This window comes from Atractosteus spatula, chromosome 5, assembly GCF_055471065.1.
Source record: "Atractosteus spatula isolate fAtrSpa1 chromosome 5, fAtrSpa1.hap1, whole genome shotgun sequence".
NCBI lineage: Eukaryota > Metazoa > Chordata > Actinopteri > Semionotiformes > Lepisosteidae > Atractosteus > Atractosteus spatula.
In genome coordinates this window covers 12637697-12661812 of record NC_142710.1, presented here as the reverse complement: position 1 = coordinate 12661812, position 24116 = coordinate 12637697, and the positions used below count along the sequence as shown (strand labels likewise).

At 48.5% G+C, this 24116-nt stretch overlaps 2 protein-coding genes across 4 annotated transcripts; one reads left to right on the top strand and one right to left on the bottom strand.

The window, feature by feature from the left end:
* The first annotated feature begins 3726 nt into the window (after positions 1 to 3726).
* On the top strand, positions 3727 to 12949 carry LOC148834151 (tryptase-2-like). Of its 3 annotated transcripts, none has more exons than XM_088916723.1 (6): positions 3727 to 3931; positions 4134 to 4245; positions 5162 to 5336; positions 7460 to 7713; positions 10201 to 10346; positions 12285 to 12949. In XM_088916723.1, the coding sequence occupies exons 2-6, from the start codon at positions 4194 to 4196 to the stop codon at positions 12441 to 12443; spliced, it is 786 nt and encodes a 261-aa protein (XP_088772849.1). In that variant the 5' UTR covers positions 3727 to 3931; positions 4134 to 4193; the 3' UTR covers positions 12444 to 12949. The 3 variants fall into 3 exon arrangements, with proteins under 3 accessions (XP_088772849.1, XP_088772847.1, XP_088772848.1); XM_088916721.1 differs by having other exon boundaries at positions 7460 to 7719; XM_088916722.1 differs by having other exon boundaries at positions 3750 to 3868; positions 7460 to 7719.
* A 259-nt stretch (positions 12950 to 13208) lies between these two features.
* On the bottom strand, positions 13209 to 23384 carry LOC148834150 (serine protease 27-like). Its single transcript, XM_088916720.1, has 5 exons — positions 23200 to 23384; positions 21870 to 22041; positions 16026 to 16297; positions 15426 to 15571; positions 13209 to 15078 (listed from the first exon to the last, which is right to left on the bottom strand). Exons 1-5 carry the CDS (start codon positions 23243 to 23245, stop codon positions 14911 to 14913), a joined length of 804 nt encoding a protein of 267 aa, XP_088772846.1. The 5' UTR covers positions 23246 to 23384; the 3' UTR covers positions 13209 to 14910.
* Between the last annotated feature and the right edge of the window lie 732 nt (positions 23385 to 24116).

Below are 24116 nucleotides of genomic sequence, written 5' to 3'. Positions count from 1 at the left end.
AGAAAACATCTGCCAGCTGGTCTGCACATGCCTTCAGAACACAGAGTCTTCCTGGCTGGATCTGTGTTACTGACCTCAAACCGAGAATAGAATGAATTGAGCCCTTCAGGAAGAGAGGCAGACTGTTGTGTCATATAGCTGCGTTCCGTTTTGTAGTCTGCAATGGTGCATACTGTATACAACTCCACATGGTCCGTGTGTTGCAGTTGTGATAATATGACACTAATTGTACTCTGTAGTTGTATTTAGCTATGGCAGGTGAAATTCAGATTATTTTAGAAATGCAATCACTCAGGAGAAGAGACGAAAACTCTTTACTAAAGTAAAGATGATCATGCCTGGTTCACAATATATGTGATTATGAATATAAAATTATTTGTTTAATTTATTATTAATAATACAATTATTAATAAAAAAATTATAAGACAAGGCAAGAGATCCTACTTACTTGACTTTGATCCTGGTACTGGTTGATCTTTGTGCAGTGACGTCTTTGAAGATCTATTTTTACCCTGGAAAAGTTTGGGTAGAGGGATGAATAGATTGAAGGGTGGAGGGATGGAGGGATGAGGATAATACTGGAGTTGATATATTCAAGGCACAGCAACAGGCCCTTTAGCATTGTTTCCCCCAGACCTGACTTATCGAGTGGGAGTGTGGAAGAGAGGATTGGGCAAGGTGGCTCCCAAGTCCTTCTCACCCTGCTCCCTTGAGCCAGCTTTCTGATCTCTGTACACAAGGTTTGCACTCTGCCTGTTCTTCCACTTACCCCCAGTGCTGTCTGTTTAGAGCTGATCCGACCCCAGTGGGTGTAGGAAGCAGCCCACGCAGGTGAGGACAATGGGAACCACTGCTGGGATACCAGGAAGATGGCTGGGATTAGAACTGATCTTACCAATTAAAATCGAACCAAACAGAAAATAGAAGTTCTTGTGAAAAGGGCTGTCATGCGTTGTCACTCACTTGCTGCCAGAGGGGATGCATTCTCAGAAACAGTCTATGTGGTCACCAGCCTGGGACCAAGATAGAAACAGTTCTGTGGTTTATTCTGACTGACAATGTCGAAATGGAAAATGATATATTTCACGGTACCTTATAAGGTCTTTATCTGAGACCCCCTATGGAGCCCTCAGCGTTTAGCTCACTGACTGACCACAAGCTCTCTGCCGGATCTCTGAGGGGGCGATATGTGAGCAGCAGAAGGCAGACGGCTGGAATGGCCTGAGATATGTTGAGAGCTGTGTACAGTGAGGACAGTAGGTGAAGAAGACCTACAGTCTTCCCTGGTTGGGAAACATCATGGGAGAGCTGAGCTCCAGTGGGCTGCCAGCTGTGAGCTATGGGGTGATGGCTGCTGGCAGTATTTGCGGTGCTTTCCCTGGAGTAGGGAACTGTTGGACATCATTGAGTTGAGAGGAGAAAATATGCTTTTCTAAAAAACACTCTTGCATTTACCTTGCCTGCATGAGGCCTTCTGTGCTGACCCCTTTTCCTAGCCCAGTCTTTGAAAGGTGGTTACCTCTTCCTCTTACAAGTGTCTTTTTCTCTGTGAAAGCGATCCTGCTTTTTTTTTCGTACAGGGGGTCCCTGCTTAATCTGCCCCTGTTTTTACTTTCTGATCCCCTAGACAAGACAATTCCCAAACCGCCTGTGCAAATCTATTAGGTACACCCTAAAACAGAAACCAAAGGGTAAAAAGAGCAGATTTCAGCTAAAACCATTACAAAATAGCTTTATATTGCATAGAAAGTATTATAGTTCAGGTGGGCACACACCCGAAGAAGCTCCTCAGACGAAACGTTGTGTTTTCTTTCATAACTTTTCAGCCTGCAATAAACCTTTACTTGTTCCTTTATAAATTATTAATTTGTATTATTATTATTATTATCACATCTGAAGTAAAAAGTAAAAATAAATCTGATGAAGATAAAGTTAACTCACCACATTGTGCCAGCTCTTCCAAATTTAAGGCCAAGTCATTTTCATGAATTTCACGTAAAATTTGAATGGCCAATTCCACTGCGCCACACTCTCCACAGACGGCAACCAAGCGTGTTGCCAGATCTATCAGATCACACCGGGTAATTTCTGCCCTGGGGAACTTTCCTCCTCGTCCCTTGTCAATGAGCTTGTCCTTAAATCTCTTGAGGCGCTTTTCTTCCAGGTCTTCCAGGCTGTGTAGGATGTGATCCTTGATGGTTTTTCCCATCTTGCACAGTAAGATATCTCATAGGCCTATTGCCACATGCTAGAGCCTCTAGTTTGACTGGAAGAACCAATACTATAACCTCACAAGGAACACGGAAGTCAGGCTCGCTGGTGTGGAAATGCTTGGTTTTGTCACCCTGCTGCATCAGCCATTTCTCAGCCATTGAGTATTCGCACTGTTATTTGACTACAGCAGGCAGCTGCTGGGAGCATGGCTGAGACATTTCTCCCTTAGGCTTACAGTCATTCTTTTAGGGCATTAGTCTTCAGGACACACCTGAAGAAGGCTCCACGGCCAAAACGTTGTGTTCTCTTTCTTCTTTTTTTCAGCATGGAATAAACCTATTACTTGTTCCTTTGCATGACTAATTGTGGCTCCTCACTAATACCAGCCACAAAACTGCAAAATCCCCACACTTCAGTCTCTCTCCGAGACAATTCACAATGCTTTTTCAGATCAAAACACACTTCCTTGGCCCTGTGCTGGAGGTGACAAACAGAGGATCCGCCATCCATCTTCAGACAGCGGATGGAGACCTGGGCCCAGGCTGACTATGGCTGATAAAGAGTAAAGAAAGTGATTTTAGCGAGGAGTGATACTGCTGGTGGGAGAGTGGGTGGAGGGATGAGAGTTGGATGGATGAACGGATTGGAGGGATGAATGGTTGATTGGGTGATTGGATGGAACGATGGACAGAGGGGGGATGAACGGAACGGATGAATGGATGGATGGGTGCAGGGATTGAGGGTGGGTGGATGGAAGGGTGAATGGATGAATGGGCAGAGGCATAGAAGGGTGAATGGGTGGAGGGATAGAAGAGTGAATGGATAGATGGAAGGGTGGGTGGGTGAATAGGTAGAGGGATGAATAGATTGAAGGATGGAGGGATGGAGGGATGAGGATAATACTGGAGTTGATATATTCAAGGCACAGCAACAGGCCCTTTAGCATTGTTTCCCCCAGACCTGACTAATCGAGTGGGAGTGTGGAACAGAGGATTGGGCAAGGTGGCTCCCAAGTCCTTCTCACCCTGCTTCCTTGAGCCAGCTTTCTGATCTCTGTACACAAGGTTTGCACTCTACCTGTTCTTCCACTTACCCCCAGTGCTGTCTGTTTAGAGCTGATCCGACCCCAGTGGGTGTAGGAAGCAGCCCACGCAGGTGAGGACAATGGGAACCACTGCTGGGATACCAGGAAGATGGCTGGGATTAGAACTGATCTTACCAGTTAAAATCGAACCAAACAGAAAATAGAAGTTCTTGTGAAAAGGGCTGTCATGCGTTGTCACTCACTTACTGCCAGAGGGGATGCATTCTCAGAAACAGTCTATGTGGTCACCAGCCTGGGACCAAGATAGAAACAGTTCTGTGGTTTATTCTGACTGACAATGTCAGTACGGTACCTTATAAGGTCTTCATCTGAGACCCCCTATGGAGCCCTCAGCGTTTAGCTCACTGACTGACCACAAGCTCAGGAAGTGGAGAAGGGCTATATTAGGTGTGCGCACGCGAAGCTGCAGCCTCTCCACCAGACACCCAGTCTCAGCACCTGCACTGCACTCTGGCACAGGGGGCGCGTCGACCTTCGACAGAGAGGAGGAGACCCGGCCCTCGCCCCTCCGGAAGAGAGCAGCTAGCATCCAAGAGAGCTCCTCTGCAGGTGCGCGCTGAGCTCTGATGAGCATTGACCTGCATCTGGACACGGAAAGGGTCGTTACCGGCTGTAAGTTCAGATCTCCAGCAGCTCTCTGCTGCCCATTAAGCTATGACTGTGTTGGTGTCAGGCGCCACACAGAGAGAGAGTGCCATAGTTTAGGGACCGTACTGCACTGTAGCCTTGTGATCTGCCCATCTTTACTCTCTGTCTCTTTTTCCTCTTTGACGGTGCTCTCTCCCTCTCCCTCTTCCACTCTCTCTCTCGTCAGGTTGATCCAGCTGAAGCTGCTCCGGTTCTGTCCAGCCCGGAGTGAGAGTCCAGTGGAGGGATGGGGTTTCTGAAAGAGCTGTCACTCCTCTTGCTGCTGAGCCTGCTGCCAGGTCAGATCCCAGGGGCACTGCTGTGGTTTGCCCTAATGATACGCCTTCAAGACTAACCGACTAATGCCCTAAAAGAATGACTGTAAGCCTAAGGGAGAAATGTCTCAGCCGTGCTCCCAGCAGCTGCCTGCTGTAGTCAAATAACAGTGCGAATACTCAATGGCTGAGAAATGGCTGATGCAGCAGGGTGACAAAACCAAGCATTTCCACACCAGCGAGCCTGACTTCCGTGTTCCTTGTGAGGTTATAGTATTGGTTCTTCCAGTCAAACTAGAGGCTCTAGCATGTGGCAATAGGCCCATGAGTGATATTCAGCGTGGATTTCGAAGAGGTAAGTGTCACGATTGTGATCCCTCGTCCGGCTCTTTCACATTTTAGTGGAAGATGTGCACCTGCCCTCAAGAACTGTATGACTGCTCTGGAATCAGTCCCTGCCTGAAAGTAATGTCCTACACAGAAAGGAACTGAATCTCTTTAGTCTTGAATAGAGAGGACTATGAGGCAGTCGTGTCAAAAGAATGAAAATCCTCAAAGGCATCGACAAAGTCAACCCAGCAGACGCCTACAGAATGAAACAGTGAATGGAAGTGCATTTAAATCTGAGGACAGGATGCTCTACTTTACACAAACGGTGGTAGGAGTGTGGAACAAATTGTTGAAGCCCATACCCTGGTTTCTTTCAAGAAACAGCTGGATGAGCTCCTCCAGTCAGGACAGGAGGCTCTACTTTACACAGAGGGTGGTGGGGGTGTGCAACAAACGGCCCACTTTTGTTGTTGAAGCCGATAACCCTGGTTTGTCTCGAGAACACAGCTGGGGGAGCCTCTCTTTACCAGATGAAAGCTGGTCTCTTTCACCCTGGGTCACTGATTCCACTCTCGCTGTCTGTCTGTCTGTCTGTCTGTCTTTCTTTCAGGCCCCGAGGCAGCTCAGCTGCAGACTGGCATTGTGGGAGGGAGAAACTCTAAGGAGGGCCAATGGCCATGGATGGCGGCTCTGTTTGTGAAGGACAAGCGCGGGGTGTATGAGTTCAATTGTGGGGGGTCCCTCATCCACCCGCAGTGGGTACTCACTGCAGCTCACTGCGTCAGGTCAGAGGTCATCTTAAATCTCTTCTTCTGTCCACTTATAAAACATCTGTCACGCCTGGTGCGGCCCTCAGTTGGAGAGTTATTTTTTTTCATCTAGTTGTCTTCTCCTTTTTCTCCGGGTGCTGCCAGTTAACATATTAAGCAAATGAGGCAGAAGCATTTGAAAGGGAAATGGGGGAGAACACTGAGAGATCAGGAGATGGCGAATGAGGTTAGTTGAGTGGTGTGGGGAACAGACATGTTGTGTGCTTTTCTTTTTTGCTTTTAGTTTGGTTAGTGTAGATACGGGTAGGACGTGGAAGACTTTTTTTTTGGTACGGCCTCATTGCTGGGCACGACCACCTCTATTTTCCGGTTCTAGCCTACCTAGTTGTTTTTGTTTAGCCAGTTAGTCTGTTTTTTTTTCTTTCTTTCCCCTCCCAGTTGGAATACAGATGTCCACGTCTGCCTCCCTGGGAGTTTTTTTGTGGTATAATGAAGTTGATTTGTTTTCTGGGGGATGCCCGATCTCTCGGGCATTCTTTTGTGTTGCGACTTTTGCTGGGACACGAGATGCCTTTTTAAGGTCGTTACCCACCACATGTGATGTGTCACACCATGATAGTTTCTTGATAGGAGCTGGAAACTATACCCCGTAAGTTGTGTTTTCAACCCATAACCTTTCACCTTTCAACCTATAACCTTTCACCTTTCAACCTATACCTTATAACCACCTGTTAATGTGTAAGATTGAAACTAAGATTGTTCCAAGTTATTTGCAAGCTAAGTTTATGCCAATTGTTCCTTGTAACTTGCATCTGTTTCTTATATCTCCGCTGTTAATGGTGGACATGGCTGTATATTGATTTGGTTAAGTTCACAAACATTTTTTGGTTGAGTATAGCTTATTTCTGTACTTAGTGCAATGATAAATAGGCTGCTTGTATTTGTATAGAGGTGCTGCCCCCACCTGGGTGACGCACAGCACATCAGGGGGAGCAGAGAGAAACTGTTGCACCAGCTGAATTAAGGGCAGCTTTTAGAGAGGCCAGACTCTCCAATCCCTGACTGGAGCTGAATCCAGACACTGGGGTTCACACAGGTTTCCAGGTCTCTTTAAAGCAGAAGCACCTGAAGAGCTAGGAGACACTTAATACTTCCCATCAAATTAGTAACCAGCTGGTTTGTCTCATTTAAAAGTCGAGTTAGAACAAAAACCAACACACTGACTGGTCCAGGACTGGACAGCCCTGCTGCAGACACACTGACCCCTCCAGGACCAGGACTGGACAGCCCTGCTGCAGACACACTGACTGACCCCTCCAGGACCAGGACTGGACAGCCTTGCTGCAGACACACTGACTGACCCCTCCAGGACCAGGACTGGACAGCCCTGCTGCAGACACACTGACTGAGCCCTCCAGGACCAGGACTGGACAGCCCTGCTGCAGACACACTGACCCCTCCAGGACCAGGACTGGACAGCCTTGCTGCAGACACACTGACTGACCCCTCCAGGACCAGGACTGGACAGCCCTGCTACAGACACACTGACTGAGCCCTCCAGGACCAGGACTGGACAGCCCTGCTGCAGACACACTGACTGACCCCTCCAGGACCAGGACTGGACAGCCTTGCTGCAGACACACTGACTGACCCCTCCAGGACCAGGACTGGACAGCCCTGCTACAGACACACTGACTGAGCCCTCCAGGACCAGGACTGGACAGCCCTGCTGCAGACACACTGACCCCTCCAGGACCAGGACTGGACAGCCCTGCTACAGACACACTGACTGAGCCCTCCAGGACCAGGACTGGACAGCCCTGCTGCAGACACACTGACTGACCCCTCCAGAACCAGGACTAGACAGCCCTGCTGCAGACACACTGACTGACCCCTCCAGGACCAGGACTGGACACTCTTTGTATGACTCCAGTTCTTTCACCTACAGTATTTGTAATTTAGCCCAGAGATTGCTGCACCCACACAATAGCATCCTTGAGGATCAGGCCCGTTCTGCAGTGTTTTTTGTGCTTTTACCTGCTGGACATGGCTCAGTGAGGACAACAGCGGCTCTAAACCACACCGCTCGAGGCCCAGGGCTGTCTGACGGCGTGGCTGTCTCCCTCTGGTCTCGGCAGCAAGCACAAAGTCAGCTCTTTGAAGGTGTACCCGGGGATGTACCAGCGGGACGTTCGGAAGGCGCCCAGGGAGGTGACGAGGGTGGTGATTCATGACAGTTATGTCAACGAGCTGAGGTTCGACCTGGCCTTGCTGCAGCTCCGTCAGCGTGTCCGCAGATCCAAGCACATCCGGCCCGTCAAGCTCTCCCGGACGCCCTTCCCCCCGGGAACGGAGTGCTGGGTCACTGGCTGGGGCCGCACAGGACCAAAGGGTAAAGGTCAAGAGCTGATAGCACTGCATCACGATCCTTTAATACTGTACCTGCGGTTCAAGTCCAGGTCACCTGCCTCTGCTCACCTCATTATCTCCTCTCTGTGTGTGTGTGTCTCCTCTATCTCTCTCTCACTGTGTCTCCTGTCCTGTTGTGTGTGGGATTCTCTGTGATCTCCTCTCTCTCACTGTCTCCTGTCCTGTTGTGTGTTTATTACTGAGGGATTCTCAGTGATTTCCTCTCTCTCACTGTGTCTCCTGTCCTGTTGTGTGTGTTTATTACTGAGGGATTCTCTATGATCTCCTCTCTCTCTCACTGTGTCTCCTGTCCTGTTGTGTGTGTTTATTACTGAGGGATTCTCTGTGATCTCCTCTCTCTCTCACTGTGTCTCCTGTCCTGTAGTGTGTGTTTATTACTGAGGGATTCTCTGTGATCTCCTCTCTCTCTCACTGTGTCTCCTGTGCTGTTGTGTGTGTTTATTACTGAGGGATTCTCTGTGATCTCCTCTCTCTCACTGTGTCTCCTGTCCTGTTGTGTGTGTTTATTACTGAGGGATTCTCTGTGATCTCCTCTCTCTCTCACTGTGTCTCCTGTCCTGTAGTGTGTGTTTATTATTGAGGGATTCTCTGTGATCTCCTCTCTCTCTCACTCTCCTGTGCTGTTGTGTGTGTTTATTACTGAAGGATTCTCTGTGATCTCCTCTCTCTCTCACTGTGTCTCCTGTCCTGTTGTGTGTGTTTATTACTGAAGGATTCTCTGTGATCTCCTCTCTCTCTCACTGTGTCTCCTGTCCTGTTGTGTGTGTTTATTACTGAGGGATTCTCTGTGATCTGTTAGTATACTGAATATCTTCTTTATTTTTGCGTATATAATGTCTAATTACTGTATTTGTGTCCACTCTTTGCCTGTGAGAGAGACCACACCTTTATTTCTGCTGGTGCGGGTAACTACCCTTCCTGTAGAATAAAAGGGTAACTTGATAAAAGAGCGGTGTTCCATGATCTATCAGTAACTGACCAACTTAGAACACAAAGATCAGTATAGGTAGAACAGCAGGTCCTGTCTGCTGGATGCAGTACTATCATTGATCTCTATTAAAACTGAACCCTGTGTTAATCACTGCAGGAAAAAAGAGATCCAGTCTTCTGGTTAAAAAGAAAGCAGTTGTCACAGCAAAACCTTCTCTGTCACAATGAAAGCTACAGTAGCCCTGTGCTTGCAGTACAGTAGTTACAGTCTTTTTGAGTTGCCAGCTCAGTTCACCGATCCATCTGTTTCTTAACTGCTTCATCCCACTCAGGGTCAGAGGGGGAGCACACGGTGGGGTACGCCCTGGGCAGGACACCAGTCCATGGCAGGGCGCGCGCGCACACGCACGCACGCACCCACGCCAACGGGCCCGTTTTCCCAGAAGCCCGTTGTTATGCATTCCACTCGCGTCTCTGTCCCGTCCTGCATCCCCCCGCCCACACCCTTTAGCAAACGCTCACGCCGCAAGTAATACACCTGCAGTATCACCGTTTACTCCCCTCACTATGTCAGTCCTCCTCTCTCCTCACGTCCCCGCTCACTGATGCGGATACTCCTAGAGCTCCCCAGTGCGCGGTACTCTCTTCCTGCCCACACCTCGCTATGTGATCTTTTAGTCTGCTCCTCGTCTTCGACTTAGCCTTACGTTTTGGATTGTTGCTCCCGTGTACAGACCTATTCGCTCGCTTCCTGGTTTTCGTTTTCGCTTAGCGATTCGGCTCGGTGACTTCCTCTCTCCCCCCCCCCCCCGAGTCCTGCACAGGATCCGTTCACCCTACCTGCCCGACCCTGACAGAGACGCAGATTAGAAAGCCTACTCTCTACTTGTTAGCAGATGTTTGTTTTGTTTGTTTTTTTTCCTGCGAGCGAAAGAAGTGACATGCCCAGGTATCCCCCTCACAGGTACTGTACAGGCTCACTATTCTAATCAGGGTCGGGCAGATCGGGTGAACGGATCCTGTGCAGGACTCGGGAGAGAGAGAGAGAGAAATCACCAAACGAAAACGAAACCAGGAAGCGAGCGAGTAGGTCAGGACACGGGAGAGACAACGAGGGAGCAACAATCCAAAACAGAAGGCTAAGTCGAAAACGAGGAGCAGACTAGAAGAGAATACCGCGCACTTCGGAGCTCTAGGGGTATCCGGAATAGTGAGCAGAGAGGAGGACTGAAACAGTGAGGGGAGTAAACGGTGATAGGCGTATTACTTGCGGCGTGAGCGTTTGGTAAAGAGTGTGCACGTCACTTGCAAGCATTCTCCTGGCTGTGGGGGGACTCCAGAGGCAAGCCACGTGAACATGGGGAGAACATGCAAGCTCCACGCAGACAGCACTGCAGGGTCCCAGGACTCTGAGACAGCACTCCGCACCACACTGCTGATGTGACCCCCCTGTTTTAGGTCCTTTCTGTTGACAAGGTATGTGTATCAGTCCAATCCGCGGTGCTTCTGTCCTCCTCAGTGAGCCTCAGATCCCCAGGGATTCTCCAGGAGCTGAAGGTGACCCTCCTTGATCAGGAGAGCTGCAAGCAAATGTACCCACGTGACTCAATCGAACCCGGCAATCTCTGCGCCTGGGGCAAGAAGAAAGGCAAAGGGACCTGCCAGGTCAGCTGTACCGCCTGAAAACACGCTGCACACTCGCACGGACAATGCAGTGAGCTGACTGCCTGAAAACATGAAAAAAACATACTGAGGGACACAGGACACACGAAATGAGCACACTGTAGAGTTGTTGTAACATTGCTGGTTTATTAGATTCCTACTGTACTGGACTGTAGCTCCTATTGTAACAGGACTGTTCTACTGTACTGGACTGTAGCTCCTATTGTAACAGACTGTTCTCCTGTACTGGACTGTAGCTCCTATTGTAACAGACTGTTCTCCTGTACTGGACTGTAGCTCCTATTGTAACAGGACTGTTCTCCTGTACTGGACTGTAGCTCCTATTGTAACAGACTGTTCTCCTGTACTGGACTGTAGCTCCTATTGTAACAGACTGTTCTCCTGTACTGGACTGTAGCTCCTATTGTAACAGGACTGTTCTCCTGTACTGGACTGTAGCTCCTATTGTAACTGGACTGTTCTCCTGTACTGGACTGTAGCTCCTATTGTAACAGGACTGTTCTCCTGTACTGGACTGTAGCTCCTATTGTAACTGGACTGTTCTACTGTACTGGACTGTAGCTCCTATTGTAACGGGACTGTTCTACTGTACTGGACTGTAGCTCCTATTGTAACGGGACTGTTCTCCTGTACTGGACTGTAGCTCCTATTGTAACAGACTGTTCTCCTGTACTGGACTGTAGCTCCTATTGTAACAGGACTGTTCTCCTGTACTGGACTGTAGCTCCTATTGTAACAGGACTGTTCTCCTGTACTGGACTGTAGCTCCTATTGTAACAGGACTGTTCTACTGTACTGGACTGTAGCTCCTATTGTAACAGACTGTTCTCCTGTACTGGACTGTAGCTCCTATTGTAACAGACTGTTCTCCTGTACTGGACTGTAGCTCCTATTGTAACAGGACTGTTCTCCTGTACTGGACTGTAGCTCCTATTGTAACAGGACTGTTCTCCTGTACTGGACTGTAGCTCCTATTGTAACAGGACTGTTCTACTGTACTGGACTGTAGCTCCTATTGTAACAGACTGTTCTCCTGTACTGGACTGTAGCTCCTATTGTAATGGGACTGTTCTCCTGTACTGGACTGTAGCTCCTATTGTAACTGGACTGTTCTCCTGTACTGGACTGTAGCTCCTATTGTAACAGACTGTTCTACTGTACTGGACTGTAGCTCCTATTGTAACAGACTGTTCTACTGTACTGGACTGTAGCTCCTATTCTACTGTGGTTTTCCCTCATATGTCATGTCTGCTTGGAGTAGTGCAATGTGTACTGTTTTTCTCACACTTGCTTCCACTGGAGCCCTGGACAACATGTGCTAAAATCGCCACGGCATCCACCAGAGTTTCTGCTGGACCTTGTAACAATTACAGTAGCTGGTTGCCCCAACTTCTCGTTCTGGCAGGAGAACAGTACCCCCTGCGCGTAATTAAGCACTTCACTTACTTCATCAGTAGGATGATTTTTAGAGTGGTTCTTGTGCCACTTCTATGCTTAGTCTTAAAGTTTCATCCTCTAGTCTCAGGGACGCGAGATCTCGGTATTCCTGGGCTTTGACCTTGCTTGCTTTGGGTTTTCCCCTGTGCAACGCTCTTGACCTCGATCTGCCCGTCTGCCTCGTCCCTGTGTCTTTCCTTGCTTGCGTCTGAGACTGCGTCTGCCACTCTGGGTTGTGTTGGCTATGCCAGTCTGCCTGCTCAGCACAGATTCCTCGCTTTTCCTGTGCCTGGCTCCTCCTCCCTGACTCAGACTGCTGTTCCCATTCAGGTATGAGCACCACATCGCAGTTTTACACAATTCAGAAGGTTTGTGTGTTGAATCTGGGGCGGCTGTGTTCAGGAAGGATGCGTGGAGTTTTGGAAGGCACTGGGCTTGGCCCGTGAGCGTAGGAAGGCTCACTCTTGCGTCTCTCTTGTGCAGGGGGACTCTGGGAGTCCGCTGGTCTGTCAGACATCTGACTCATGGGAGCAGGCAGGCATTGTGAACTGGGCGGACGGATGTGCACAGAAGGCCACAGTGTACGCCAACGTGACCCACTACATAGACTGGATCACAAAGCACGTGGGCGGCCTGGACTGACACAGAGCCAGGTTACAGCCACCTCCGCAAGTCTGTAACGAGCTGATCATACCATGAAGACACATCACACTGGACTGTTCCTCTATACTTGACTTTAGCTCCTATTGTAACAGGACTGTTCTACTGTACTGGACTGTAGCTCCTATTGTAACAGGACTGTTCTACTGTACTGGACTGTAGCTCCTATTGTAACAGACTGTTCTCCTGTACTGGACTGTAGCTCCTATTGTAACAGACTGTTCTCCTGTACTGGACTGTAGCTCCTATTGTAACAGGACTGTTCTCCTGTACTGGACTGTAGCTCCTATTGTAACAGACTGTTCTCCTGTACTGGACTGTAGCTCCTATTGTAACAGGACTGTTCTACTGTACTGGACTGTAGCTCCTATTGTAACAGGGCTGATCTACTGTACTGGACTGTTCTACTGTGATTGTTTATCATATGTAATGTGTGCATTACAATCTCTCCTTTTTTATACAATTAAAAGATTTGCAACTTGAGTACATGAAGGTCTTCTATGTCGTCTGTCACTGCGGCAGTATTCTGAGCGCACCCACAGGAAGATGGTTTGGGCCCAGGAGGCCTCTGGACGGGCACAATGCTTTGTAGAAAAAAACTCGAAATAACCAGAACACAGTATGTCCTCCTAGTGCAGCTTCAGCAACCCTAATAAAGCACTGCTGCTTCTCTCTGTTCTTGTGAAAGCTTCACATTCCTCCACCGAAAGCAGGATAAACAAATAATGCACACCTCCAGACCAGTGGTTTGAATGCTTCATGTTTATTGGGTTGAGCAGAGACGCAGCAGAGCGAAGCCAAGAGCAGAGCTTACACCATAGGGAAGAGGACTGGACCAGGGATACAGAGGTGGGCAGGAACGGGGATACAGACCTCATATCCCATATCCCAGATGGAGAGCAGTGCACGTCAGCTAAAGTACAGGGGAGTTTTAATGGATGATGGAGCAGGAAAGGACACATGGGCGACCCCCAGCAGGACTGAAAGGACCTCGGCCTTGACATAGACATCATGCAGAATATATTTCAGAAACCACCCTGCTCTTTCCACCATTGGTTTCAACTGATCAGATCTCATTTAGGCTTTAGATGAGCAAAAACAGTGAGTGTGATCTCTCACAGAAACAATACTAGGTATACTAGATCACTGTCAACGTGTAGATCTTGCTCGAGGGCAATGTCCGTTAACTGAAATACAAGGATGTTTCAATGAATAAGGAAAGCAAGACCCATGGATGAAATTTAGGCAGCTCTGAGGAGCTGGCAGGCCATTGTGTGTTGGAGGCAGGTCCTCACAAGCGCACTACCCATCCACAGAATCAGTCTGAAGGGGCCTGGTCTCAAGGGGGGCATTTCCCACCCCTGGCAATGCACAGTGTCACTCGCTTTTCCTGTGCTCAGGGAACAGCGTGAGAAGCCAGCTCGTGCAGATGCATGGACCCTCCCCCCAGTCACATCATGAGAGATGGGGCGCACGGCTGTTCATAACGGGGCGTTCGAGTGGCACAGTGCCCACAGAAGAGTGCGGTCTGGTGAATGGAGGGAGAGCTCATGGGTGACGTTCATTCATACTGTAAAGGACCTCAACATTCACACAGGCACGGAGGAGAGCCCTGGCGGCAGAGTGGGATTAACAAAGTGGGTATCATCTGGGCACTGAAACACCTCACAGGTGCTCTCTGACCCACCCCAATGGGGTTCTCTGTGTTGCTCTGGACGGAGACAGCAACCCCAGCCCACACACGCCAACCAAACAGCCAGTTACGCCTCCAGCTACGCATGATAGAGAGGGCTGCCATGAGAGCTCCTGCCATCTGTCTTATCGAAATATCCTGAAAGTGGTGAAACCACTGAAAGTGTCTGCATGTCCTGGTGGATCTGTCACTTTGGGAGAAGTACTTTTGCAAATTGGACCTGGTTGGGGAAAATTGCCCAACTTAATTAGCTAAACCACTGGGGTGAATCAGATCAGACTAAACGCCCTCTGGTGGGTAATAGATGGTCAAGACTGGTACAGAGCGAGGGACACACCCTCTCCACTGCGAATCCGACTGCTCAGGGTGACACCTTTGTGCCCCAAGGGTAACAGTAATAGATTTATTCACCCTGCAATTTGTCTTTTGTAGGAGAAATAGTAGAAATAGTCATGGCCCTGACCTCTTTGGTGGTGATGGTTGTTGTGCTGTATTGTTAAGCTGGACTCAGCCAGTAAACTACCATCTTAGGGGAAATCAGTCAAGCTGGTATTGAATTTGAAGTAAAGAGTCTTCTCTGCTTCATTCCTTACTGAGGGCAATGCCACATCAGTCACTCTCCCACTCACACACACACACACTCTCCATTCCTCCGCCTGTGCTCAGTCAACAGACCTTAATCTCACCAGGCCACGCAGCAAAAGCACAGCAGCAGCAATGAGCTCAGGAGCCAGCTGGGGGCGCTGTCCACGGGCTTCAGTAGCCTGTGTCTTTTGTCTTTTTTCGGATCCAGCGCAGGAAGCTGGAGACCCGGGTGTTGATTCCAGGGAAGTTGGGGCGAGCACAGCCATCCCCAAAGCTCACAATGCCAACCTGCACCCAGCCCCTACGCTTCTTACAGACCAGAGGGCCCCCAGAGTCACCCTGGACAAGAGATGAGAGAAGATCAGATGATAACCTGACCACACACACCTGTACACCTGACCACATCCACACCTGTACACCTGACCACATCCACACTTACCTGTACACCTGACTACACACACTTACATGCTTGACCAAACCCATACCTCTGTATACCAGATGACTCACACACACCTACACACTTGACCTTATTGTAGACACAGTATACACACACACACCTGTACAGACTCTTACTGGAGACACTGTATACACACACACACCTGTACAGACTCTGTACACACACACCTGTACAGACTCTTACTGGACACACTCTACACACACCTGTACAGACTGATGCTCTGACTCACCTGACAAGTGTCTTTCTTCCCTTCTTTGTACCCAGCACAGACCATTTCGTCCATGATAGTATAGTTCTTTAACATCACCTGACAGTCCTTATTGTCTAATACAGGAAGACGAACCTGCTGCAGAGTCTGGGGGCTTTGCAGAGGTACTGGGGAGATGAGAAGCTCAGTGAGGAATCAGGAAGAATTCTCAATCAGAGACTTTGCAAGAGGAAGTGCTGCATGCATTGTGGGTAACTTCAAAACAGCCCTTCCTTAAGGCACATATAATGAATCTATTCATCCATTCCTTTTCTATCTGCTTCATCCAGTACAGGGAATTCAGGAGAGCCGGAGCCTATCCTGGCACCCTGGACGGTACACCAGTCTATCACAGGGCAAACAGACACAAACACAGCAGGGCCAGATTTCCTAGAAGTCAATTAATTTAACAGTCTTTGGAAATTTGATCCTAGGGCCTCGGCACAACACAACTTTGTCACCCTCTAATAAATCTGTATAGAAAAAAAACAGAAGCTGTTTTCCTGCAGTAACAATCTTTTTTTTTTTGGCGCTCAAGCACACGTGCGCTTTCCTCTGCAATGTCCAGTATTTTGAACTCACCGTTTTCCTTAGTGTCCCCCCAACCGGTGGCCCAGCAGTTTATGTTGTTGGCAAAGTCATCATTACGCCGAGGAAGAGGAACGGGACTGATGTAGCTGCTGAATGTCACCTTCCTGTCCAGCTGCACCACGGCGATGTCATACCCGGAACTCACATCTCTGTACTTCTCGTGGAGGATGACATTCTTCATCCTTAGCTTGACTTGGTTATTGCTGGGCTTTTCCAGCTGATAAGCTCCCAGGGTCACCAAGCAAGTGCTTTGGTTATAGCCCCTGAGGAACAAGAAGTCCATCGATCGATTGGTTAATCAACCCATCCTTTTCCTTACTGCTTCGCTCATTTCAGAGCCAAAGCCTATCCTAGCAAGCAACGGGCGCAGGGCAGGATACGCTCTGGGTGGGATGCCAGTCCATCACAGCGCAGACACAGACACAGACCACTTCCTCCCACAGTCCGAAGACCTGCTGGTACGTGAATTAGCTTAGGAAAAACTGGTCCTGCTCTGGGTGTGTGTCTGTGTCTGTCAGGCGTGTCATAGACTGGCGTCCCACCCTGGGTATATCCCGCCTTTTGCCCATTGCTTGCTGGGACAGACTGACTCTAAAATGGATCAAGTGGTTAGAAAACGGGTGGATGTTGCCTTACAGACTGGACTTAAAGTGCATTCAAAGTTGTTGTTTTTTTTAATTCATCGACTGAATGGTTGGATAAGTCCCCCCCTTTAGAAACAGCAAATATTAAATTAGCTCTGGTGTAATCACAATAATAATAATAAACTTAATTTTATATAGCACCTTTAAATGCGGCTTCTCAAAGTGCTTGACAACAAACATAAAAAATACGCAAGATATGCACGATGGCAATACACAGTGAGAGGAGACAGTAGATGGAGGTACTGAATACAGTAGGAGCCGAGCAGTAAAGAACAGAACCAGTTAAGTACGGGCTCTTCTAAAGAAGAAGGTTTTGAGTCTGGATTTGAAGGAGTTTAGAGAAGGTGACTCTCTAATATCCTAGGTGTAACAAATCGCCTTCAAAATCAAACACAATGTTTCTTAGCCTCCACCTGCATGAAACTGTAGTAATGCGTGTGACTCCCACAGGCTCACCCTGCTGGGATGTGAACTTCATAGCAAAGACTCAACCATGAGCACCAAGGTGCTTTCAAGACAACTCCACAACAAAGATGTGGAAAGGCATCGATCAGGTATGGGCATAAAAACAATTCAAACTCCTTGAATATGCCTTGCAACAGAGAAACCCACTGATGTAAGGTGTTACTGTATGTGATATGTCTTGATTGTGTATGATATGTCACATGAAGTGCAGTAGCCAAACAGAAAGCAGTAACCAGTAACCAAGGGAAAACAGCTTCAGCTGGCACAAACTCGTCCACATGCTTACCATACTGTCACTCTTGGTGCTGCTTGCCATTGGCTTTGAGCAGCATCATGTATCAGCACTGCCGTTTGCAACATGTTTGCAACATGTTTTACTCATCAACACTGGTGTGTGTTAGTGGTGCTGTTTGACAGTGGTGTTGATCAGTGTTAGTGGTGATGTTTGGCAGTGGTGTTGATCAGTGTTATTGGTGCTGTCTGGCAGTGGTGTTGATCAGTGTTAGTGGTGCTGTCTGGCAGTGGTGTTGATCAGTGTCAGTGGTGCTGTCTGGCAGTGGTGTTGATCAGTGTTAGTGGTGATGTTTGACAGTGGTGTTGATCAGTGTTAGTGGTGATGTTTGGCAGTGGTGTTGATCAGTGTTATTGGTGCTGTCTGGCAGTGGTGTTGGTCAGTGTCAGTGGTGCTGTCTGGCAGTGGTGTTGATCAGTGTTATTGGTGCTGTTTGTCAGTGGCGTTGATCAGTGTTATTGGTGCTGTTTGTCAGTGGTGTTGATCAGTGTTAGTGGTGATGTTTGGCAGTGGTGTTGATCAGTGTTAGTGGTGCTGTCTGGCAGTGGTGTTGATCAGTGTCAGTGGTGCTGTTTGTCAGTGGTGTTGATCAGTGTTAGTGGTGCTGTCTGGCAGTGGTGTTGATCAGTGTTATTGGTGCTGTCTGGCAGTGGTGTTGATCAGTGTTATTGGTGCTGTTTGTCAGTGGTGTTGATCAGTGTTATTGGTGCTGTTTGTCAGTGGTGTTGATCAGTGTTAGTGGTGATGTTTGGCAGTGGTGTTGATCAGTGTTAGTGGTGCTGTCTGGCAGTGGTGTTGATCAGTGTTATTGGTGCTGTCTGGCAGTGGTGTTGATCAGTGTTATTGGTGCTGTCTGGCAGTGGTGTTGATCAGTGTCAGTGGTGCTGTCTGACAGTGGTGTTGATCAGTGTCAGTGGTGCTGTTTGACAGTGGTGTTGATCAGTGTTATTGGTGCTGTTTGACAGTGGTGTTGGTCAGTGTCAGTGGTGCTGTTTGACAGTGGTGTTGATCAGTGTTATTGGTGCTGTCTGGCAGTGGTGTTGATCAGTGTTAGTGGTGATGTTTGTCAGTGGTGTTGATCAGTGTTAGTGGTGCTGTTTGTCAGTGGTGTTGATCAGTGTCAGTGGTGCTGTTTGTCAGTGGTGTTGATCAGTGTCAGTGGTGCTGTTTGACAGTGGTGTTGATCAGTGTTAGTGGTGATGTTTGGCAGTGGTGTTGATCAGTGTCAGTGGTGCTGTCTGGCAGTGGTGTTGATCAGTGTCAGTGGTGCTGTTTGGCAGTGGTGTTGATCAGTGTCAGTGGTGCTGTTTGTCAGTGGTGTTGATCAGTGTTATTGGTGCTGTTTGTCAGTGGTGTTGATCAGTGTTAGTGGTGCTGTCTGGCAGTGGTGTTGATCAGTGTTAGTGGTGCTGTCTGGCAGTGGTGTTGATCAGTGTCAGTGGTGATGTTTGGCAGTGGTGTTGATCAGTGTCAGTGGTGATGTTTGGCAGTGGTGTTGATCAGTGTTATTGGTGCTGTCTGGCAGTGGTGTTGATCAGTGTTATTGGTGCTGTCTGGCAGTGGTGTTGATCAGTGTTAGTGGTGATGTTTGACAGTGGTGTTGATCAGTGTTAGTGGTGATGTTTGGCAGTGGTGTTGATCAGTGTTATTGGTGCTGTCTGGCAGTGGTGTTGGTCAGTGTCAGTGGTGCTGTCTGGCAGTGGTGTTGATCAGTGTTATTGGTGCTGTTTGTCAGTGGTGTTGATCAGTGTTATTGGTGCTGTTTGTCAGTGGTGTTGATCAGTGTTAGTGGTGATGTTTGGCAGTGGTGTTGATCAGTGTTAGTGGTGATGTTTGGCAGTGGTGTTGATCAGTGTTAGTGGTGCTGTCTGGCAGTGGTGTTGATCAGTGTTATTGGTGCTGTCTGGCAGTGGTGTTGATCAGTGTCAGTGGTGCTGTCTGACAGTGGTGTTGATCAGTGTCAGTGGTGCTGTTTGACAGTGGTGTTGATCAGTGTTATTGGTGCTGTTTGACAGTGGTGTTGATCAGTGTTATTGGTGCTGTTTGACAGTGGTGTTGATCAGTGTTAGTGGTGCTGTCTGGCAGTGGTGTTGATCAGTGTTAGTGGTGATGTTTGGCAGTGGTGTTGATCAGTGTTAGTGGTGATGTTTGGCAGTGGTGTTGATCAGTGTCAGTGGTGCTGTCTGGCAGTGGTGTTGATCAGTGTCAGTGGTGATGTTTGGCAGTGGTGTTGATCAGTGTTATTGGTGCTGTCTGGCAGTGGTGTTGATCAGTGTTAGTGGTGCTGTTTGGCAGTGGTGTTGATCAGTGTTATTGGTGCTGTCTGGCAGTGGTGTTGATCAGTGTCAGTGGTGCTGTTTGTCAGTGGTGTTGATCAGTGCTAGTGGTGCTGTCTGGCAGTGGTGTTGATCAGTGTCAGTGGTGATGTTTGTCAGTGGTGTTGATCAGTGTTATTGGTGCTGTCTGGCAGTGGTGTTGATCAGTGTTATTGGTGCTGTCTGGCAGTGGTGTTGATCAGTGCTAGTGGTGCTGTTTGACAGTGGTGTTGATCAGTGTCAGTGGTGCTGTTTGTCAGTGGTGTTGATCAGTGTTATTGGTGCTGTTTGACAGTGGTGTTGGTCAGTGTCAGTGGTGATGTTTGTCAGTGGTGTTGATCAGTGTCAGTGGTGCTGTCTGGCAGTGGTGTTGATCAGTGTCAGTGGTGCTGTTTGTCAGTGGTGTTGATCAGTGTTATTGGTGCTGTTTGTCAGTGGTGTTGATCAGTGCTAGTGGTGCTGTTTGACAGTGGTGTTGATCAGTGTCAGTGGTGCTGTTTGTCAGTGGTGTTGATCAGTGTTATTGGTGCTGTTTGACAGTGGTGTTGGTCAGTGTCAGTGGTGCTGTCTGGCAGTGGTGTTGATCAGTGCTAGTGGTGCTGTTTGACAGTGGTGTTGATCAGTGCTAGTGGTGCTGTTTGTCAGTGGTGTTGATCAGTGTTATTGGTGCTGTCTGGCAGTGGTGTTGATCAGTGTCAGTGGTGCTGTTTGTCAGTGGTGTTGATCAGTGTTAGTGGTGCTGTCTGGCAGTGGTGTTGATCAGTGTTAGTGGTGATGTTTGGCAGTGGTGTTGATCAGTGTTAGTGGTGCTGTCTGGCAGTGGTGTTGATCAGTGTTAGTGGTGCTGTTTGTCAGTGGTGTTGATCAGTGTTATTGGTGCTGTCTGGCAGTGGTGTTGATCAGTGTCAGTGGTGCTGTTTGTCAGTGGTGTTGATCAGTGTTATTGGTGCTGTCTGGCAGTGGTGTTGATCAGTGTCAGTGGTGCTGTTTGGCAGTGGTGTTGATCAGTGTTAGTGGTGCTGTCTGGCAGTGGTGTTGATCAGTGTCAGTGGTGCTGTTTGTCAGTGGTGTTGATCAGTGTTAGTGGTGCTGTTTGTCAGTGGTGTTGATCAGTGTTATTGGTGCTGTTTGTCAGTGGTGTTGATCAGTGCTAGTGGTGCTGTTTGACAGTGGTGTTGATCAGTGTCAGTGGTGCTGTTTGTCAGTGGTGTTGATCAGTGTTATTGGTGCTGTTTGACAGTGGTGTTGGTCAGTGTCAGTGGTGCTGTCTGGCAGTGGTGTTGATCAGTGCTAGTGGTGCTGTTTGACAGTGGTGTTGATCAGTGCTAGTGGTGCTGTTTGTCAGTGGTGTTGATCAGTGTTATTGGTGCTGTCTGGCAGTGGTGTTGATCAGTGTTAGTGGTGATGTTTGGCAGTGGTGTTGATCAGTGTTAGTGGTGCTGTCTGGCAGTGGTGTTGATCAGTGCTAGTGGTGCTGTCTGGCAGTGGTGTTGATCAGTGTTAGTGGTGATGTTTGGCAGTGGTGTTGATCAGTGTCAGTGGTGCTGTTTGACAGTGGTGTTGATCAGTGTTATTGGTGCTGTCTGGCAGTGGTGTTGATCAGTGTTAGTGGTGCTGTTTGGCAGTGGTGTTGGTCAGTGTTAGTGGTGCTGTTTGGCAGTGGTGTTGATCAGTGTTAGTGGTGCTGTTTGGCAGTGGTGTTGATCAGTGTCAGTGGTGCTGTTTGTCAGTGGTGTTGATCAGTGTCAGTGGTGCTGTTTGTCAGTGGTGTTGATCAGTGTCAGTGGTGCTGTTTGTCAGTGGTGTTGATCAGTGTCAGTGGTGCTGTTTGTCAGTGGTGTTGATCAGTGTCAGTGGTGCTGTTTGTCAGTGGTGTTGATCAGTGTTATTGGTGCTGTTTGTCAGTGGTGTTGATCAGTGCTAGTGGTGCTGTCTGGCAGTGGTGTTGATCAGTGTTAGTGGTGATGTTTGGCAGTGGTGTTGATCAGTGTCAGTGGTGCTGTTTGACAGTGGTGTTGGTCAGTGTTAGTGGTGCTGTTTGGCAGTGGTGTTGACCAGAGTTACTCACAGGCGCTCAGTATATCAGTGAAAGGGGTTCCGGCTCAGACGAGACACTCACTCATGAAAGCAGTGTGCCGCAGTGAGGACCCACTGCTCGCTGATCAGGGAGCCTCCACACCTGAACGCTTTGTTGCCGACCACTGTCATTACATAAGCCTGCCAGGGCCAGGCTCCCTCCTTCGCATCCTCACCCCCAACGATGGAGCTGCGGGCCAGCGGGGTGCCGGACACTGGGAGGAGAGAGGGAGAGAGCAGCAGTCTGTGTGAGGAGGACACTGCCTGGCCTGCAAGAGCCCTGCAGCGCACCTGGGCTTCAGGGCTCAAGGGACTAGCCTGAGCTGAGCTGAGTCCCGGCGGTTTCACAGGACGTGATCCCCTTTCAAGAGGACCCTGGAGAGGCGATGTCATTGTGTGGGGTTTGACCCCCGCCCCAGATTTCACTGGAACCCCCATGTCACCTTTGTCCCTGGATTCATTTGAGCAGTAGAGAGGAGAGGAGTTTATTGCCACGTGTGCACATGTGTGCACTGGAAGTCTTATTTGCGCTGTTCTCTCGGGACGAGCACAGCACAGAAGACAGCACCACACAATGCAGACAGTACATTACGAAACAGTACGCAACAAATAGCAACAACCAGAACAATAAATACGTTGCAGAGGGTAAAAAAATATGTGGCGGTCCAAGTCAAAAGTCCATTGAGTTCTGAGGCCCTGCAGTTCGCTCGTAAGGACGCACACTGCTGTAGGGTAGAAGCTGTTCGGAATCCTAGTGGTCTGTGCTTTAATAGTGCAACACCACTTGCCAGAGCACAGGGGGGAGAACAGTTTTTGCTACGGGGCGGAGGGGTGGTTCTGTGGCTAAGGATCTGCAACGCTGGCTGGAAGGTTGCTGGTTCAAATGCTGAGGCCGGCAGAGGAATCCTACTCTGTTGGGCCCCTGAGTGAGGCCCTTCACCCCAGCTGCTCCAGGGGTGCTGTATAAATGGCTGACCCTGCGCTCTGACCCCCAGCTTCTCTCCCTGTCTGTGTGTCTCATGGAGAGCAAGCTGGGGTCTGAGAAAAGACAAACTCCTAATGCAAGAGATTGTATATGGCCAATAAAGTGATGTTATCTTAGTTTGTGGCCAGGATGGTTGGGATCCTGAATGATGTACTAGGCTTTACTGAGATAGCAGAAAGAGGATATGAGAAATACAAATTAAAAAAAGAAATTGAAACATGAATTGTGGTTTGAAAAAAAGAAATACAAATAAAACTGTGTCTGAAAGACTACAATCTGGTTAAGGAATATTTCTTGCAATCGTCTGGGCTGTCTTTTGCTGCACACTGCTCCTATAATTCTCAGGATCAGGGTAGGAGGGATAACCTTAGGATTCTTAAAGTCTTACCTTCAGTCAGGCTCAGGATCCAGAACAGCAGCTGCACGAAAAACATCTTAACCCTCTCAGCCTTTCCCTGCGTTCACAGATCTGGCTCTCCCCAGCTCTTGCCTCTTAGTGACCCCAAAGATCTCTTCACAGCTACTGCTTCTCAGTGCTCACTTAGGTCTCCCTGCTCATCTGCAAACACAGTTCACAATCACTGTGCCTTATATAGCCCTCAATGACACACTCGTGCAGCAAGACACGCACACGCGCACACACACACACACACACACACACACACACACACACACACATTCGGGTCTTGCTCTGACAAACGTGACGAACTTTGAATGTTCAGTTTCTTTACTGATTGCCAGCCAGATCTCTTTTTCTAATAATTCTTCAGAAGAATCCAAATTCACGTTAGGTCAAGTTCACATTTTTTGGTAAAGCAAAGCACACACACGTTTAGATTGTATCAGAGCCTGATTTGTAATTTATCTGTTTTAGTAGCTGTTTAGGTGGATGCATTTGAATAAAAATAGGAAAAAAAGTATTTACAAAGTTTACATTGTGCCAAAAACATGAGCGTCTCCCCATTTCTTTCAGCACGGACATTAAAGTCTTTGAGCTGCATTCTGATAAGACTTCAATCATTAGGGAGTGAAAACGTCATTTTAATCCCTTCAGCGAGTGATCTGCACAAATAAGCAGCTTAGTCATTTTTGAGTGAAAATACCAACATCTCTTAGTTTTCGGGGGTCACACTACAATGATTGAGAGCAAAGTTTGAGCACTGTTCAGGGGGATCCTAACTTCAAGATGTTCGAGCGTGTTCCCACAGATGCACCTCTGCACCTCATTTAAGTAAATCAATTAATCAATTAAACTGTAAACCGGTCAAAGCTGAGAACTCCCAAGTCTCTACAAACCGCTGATCT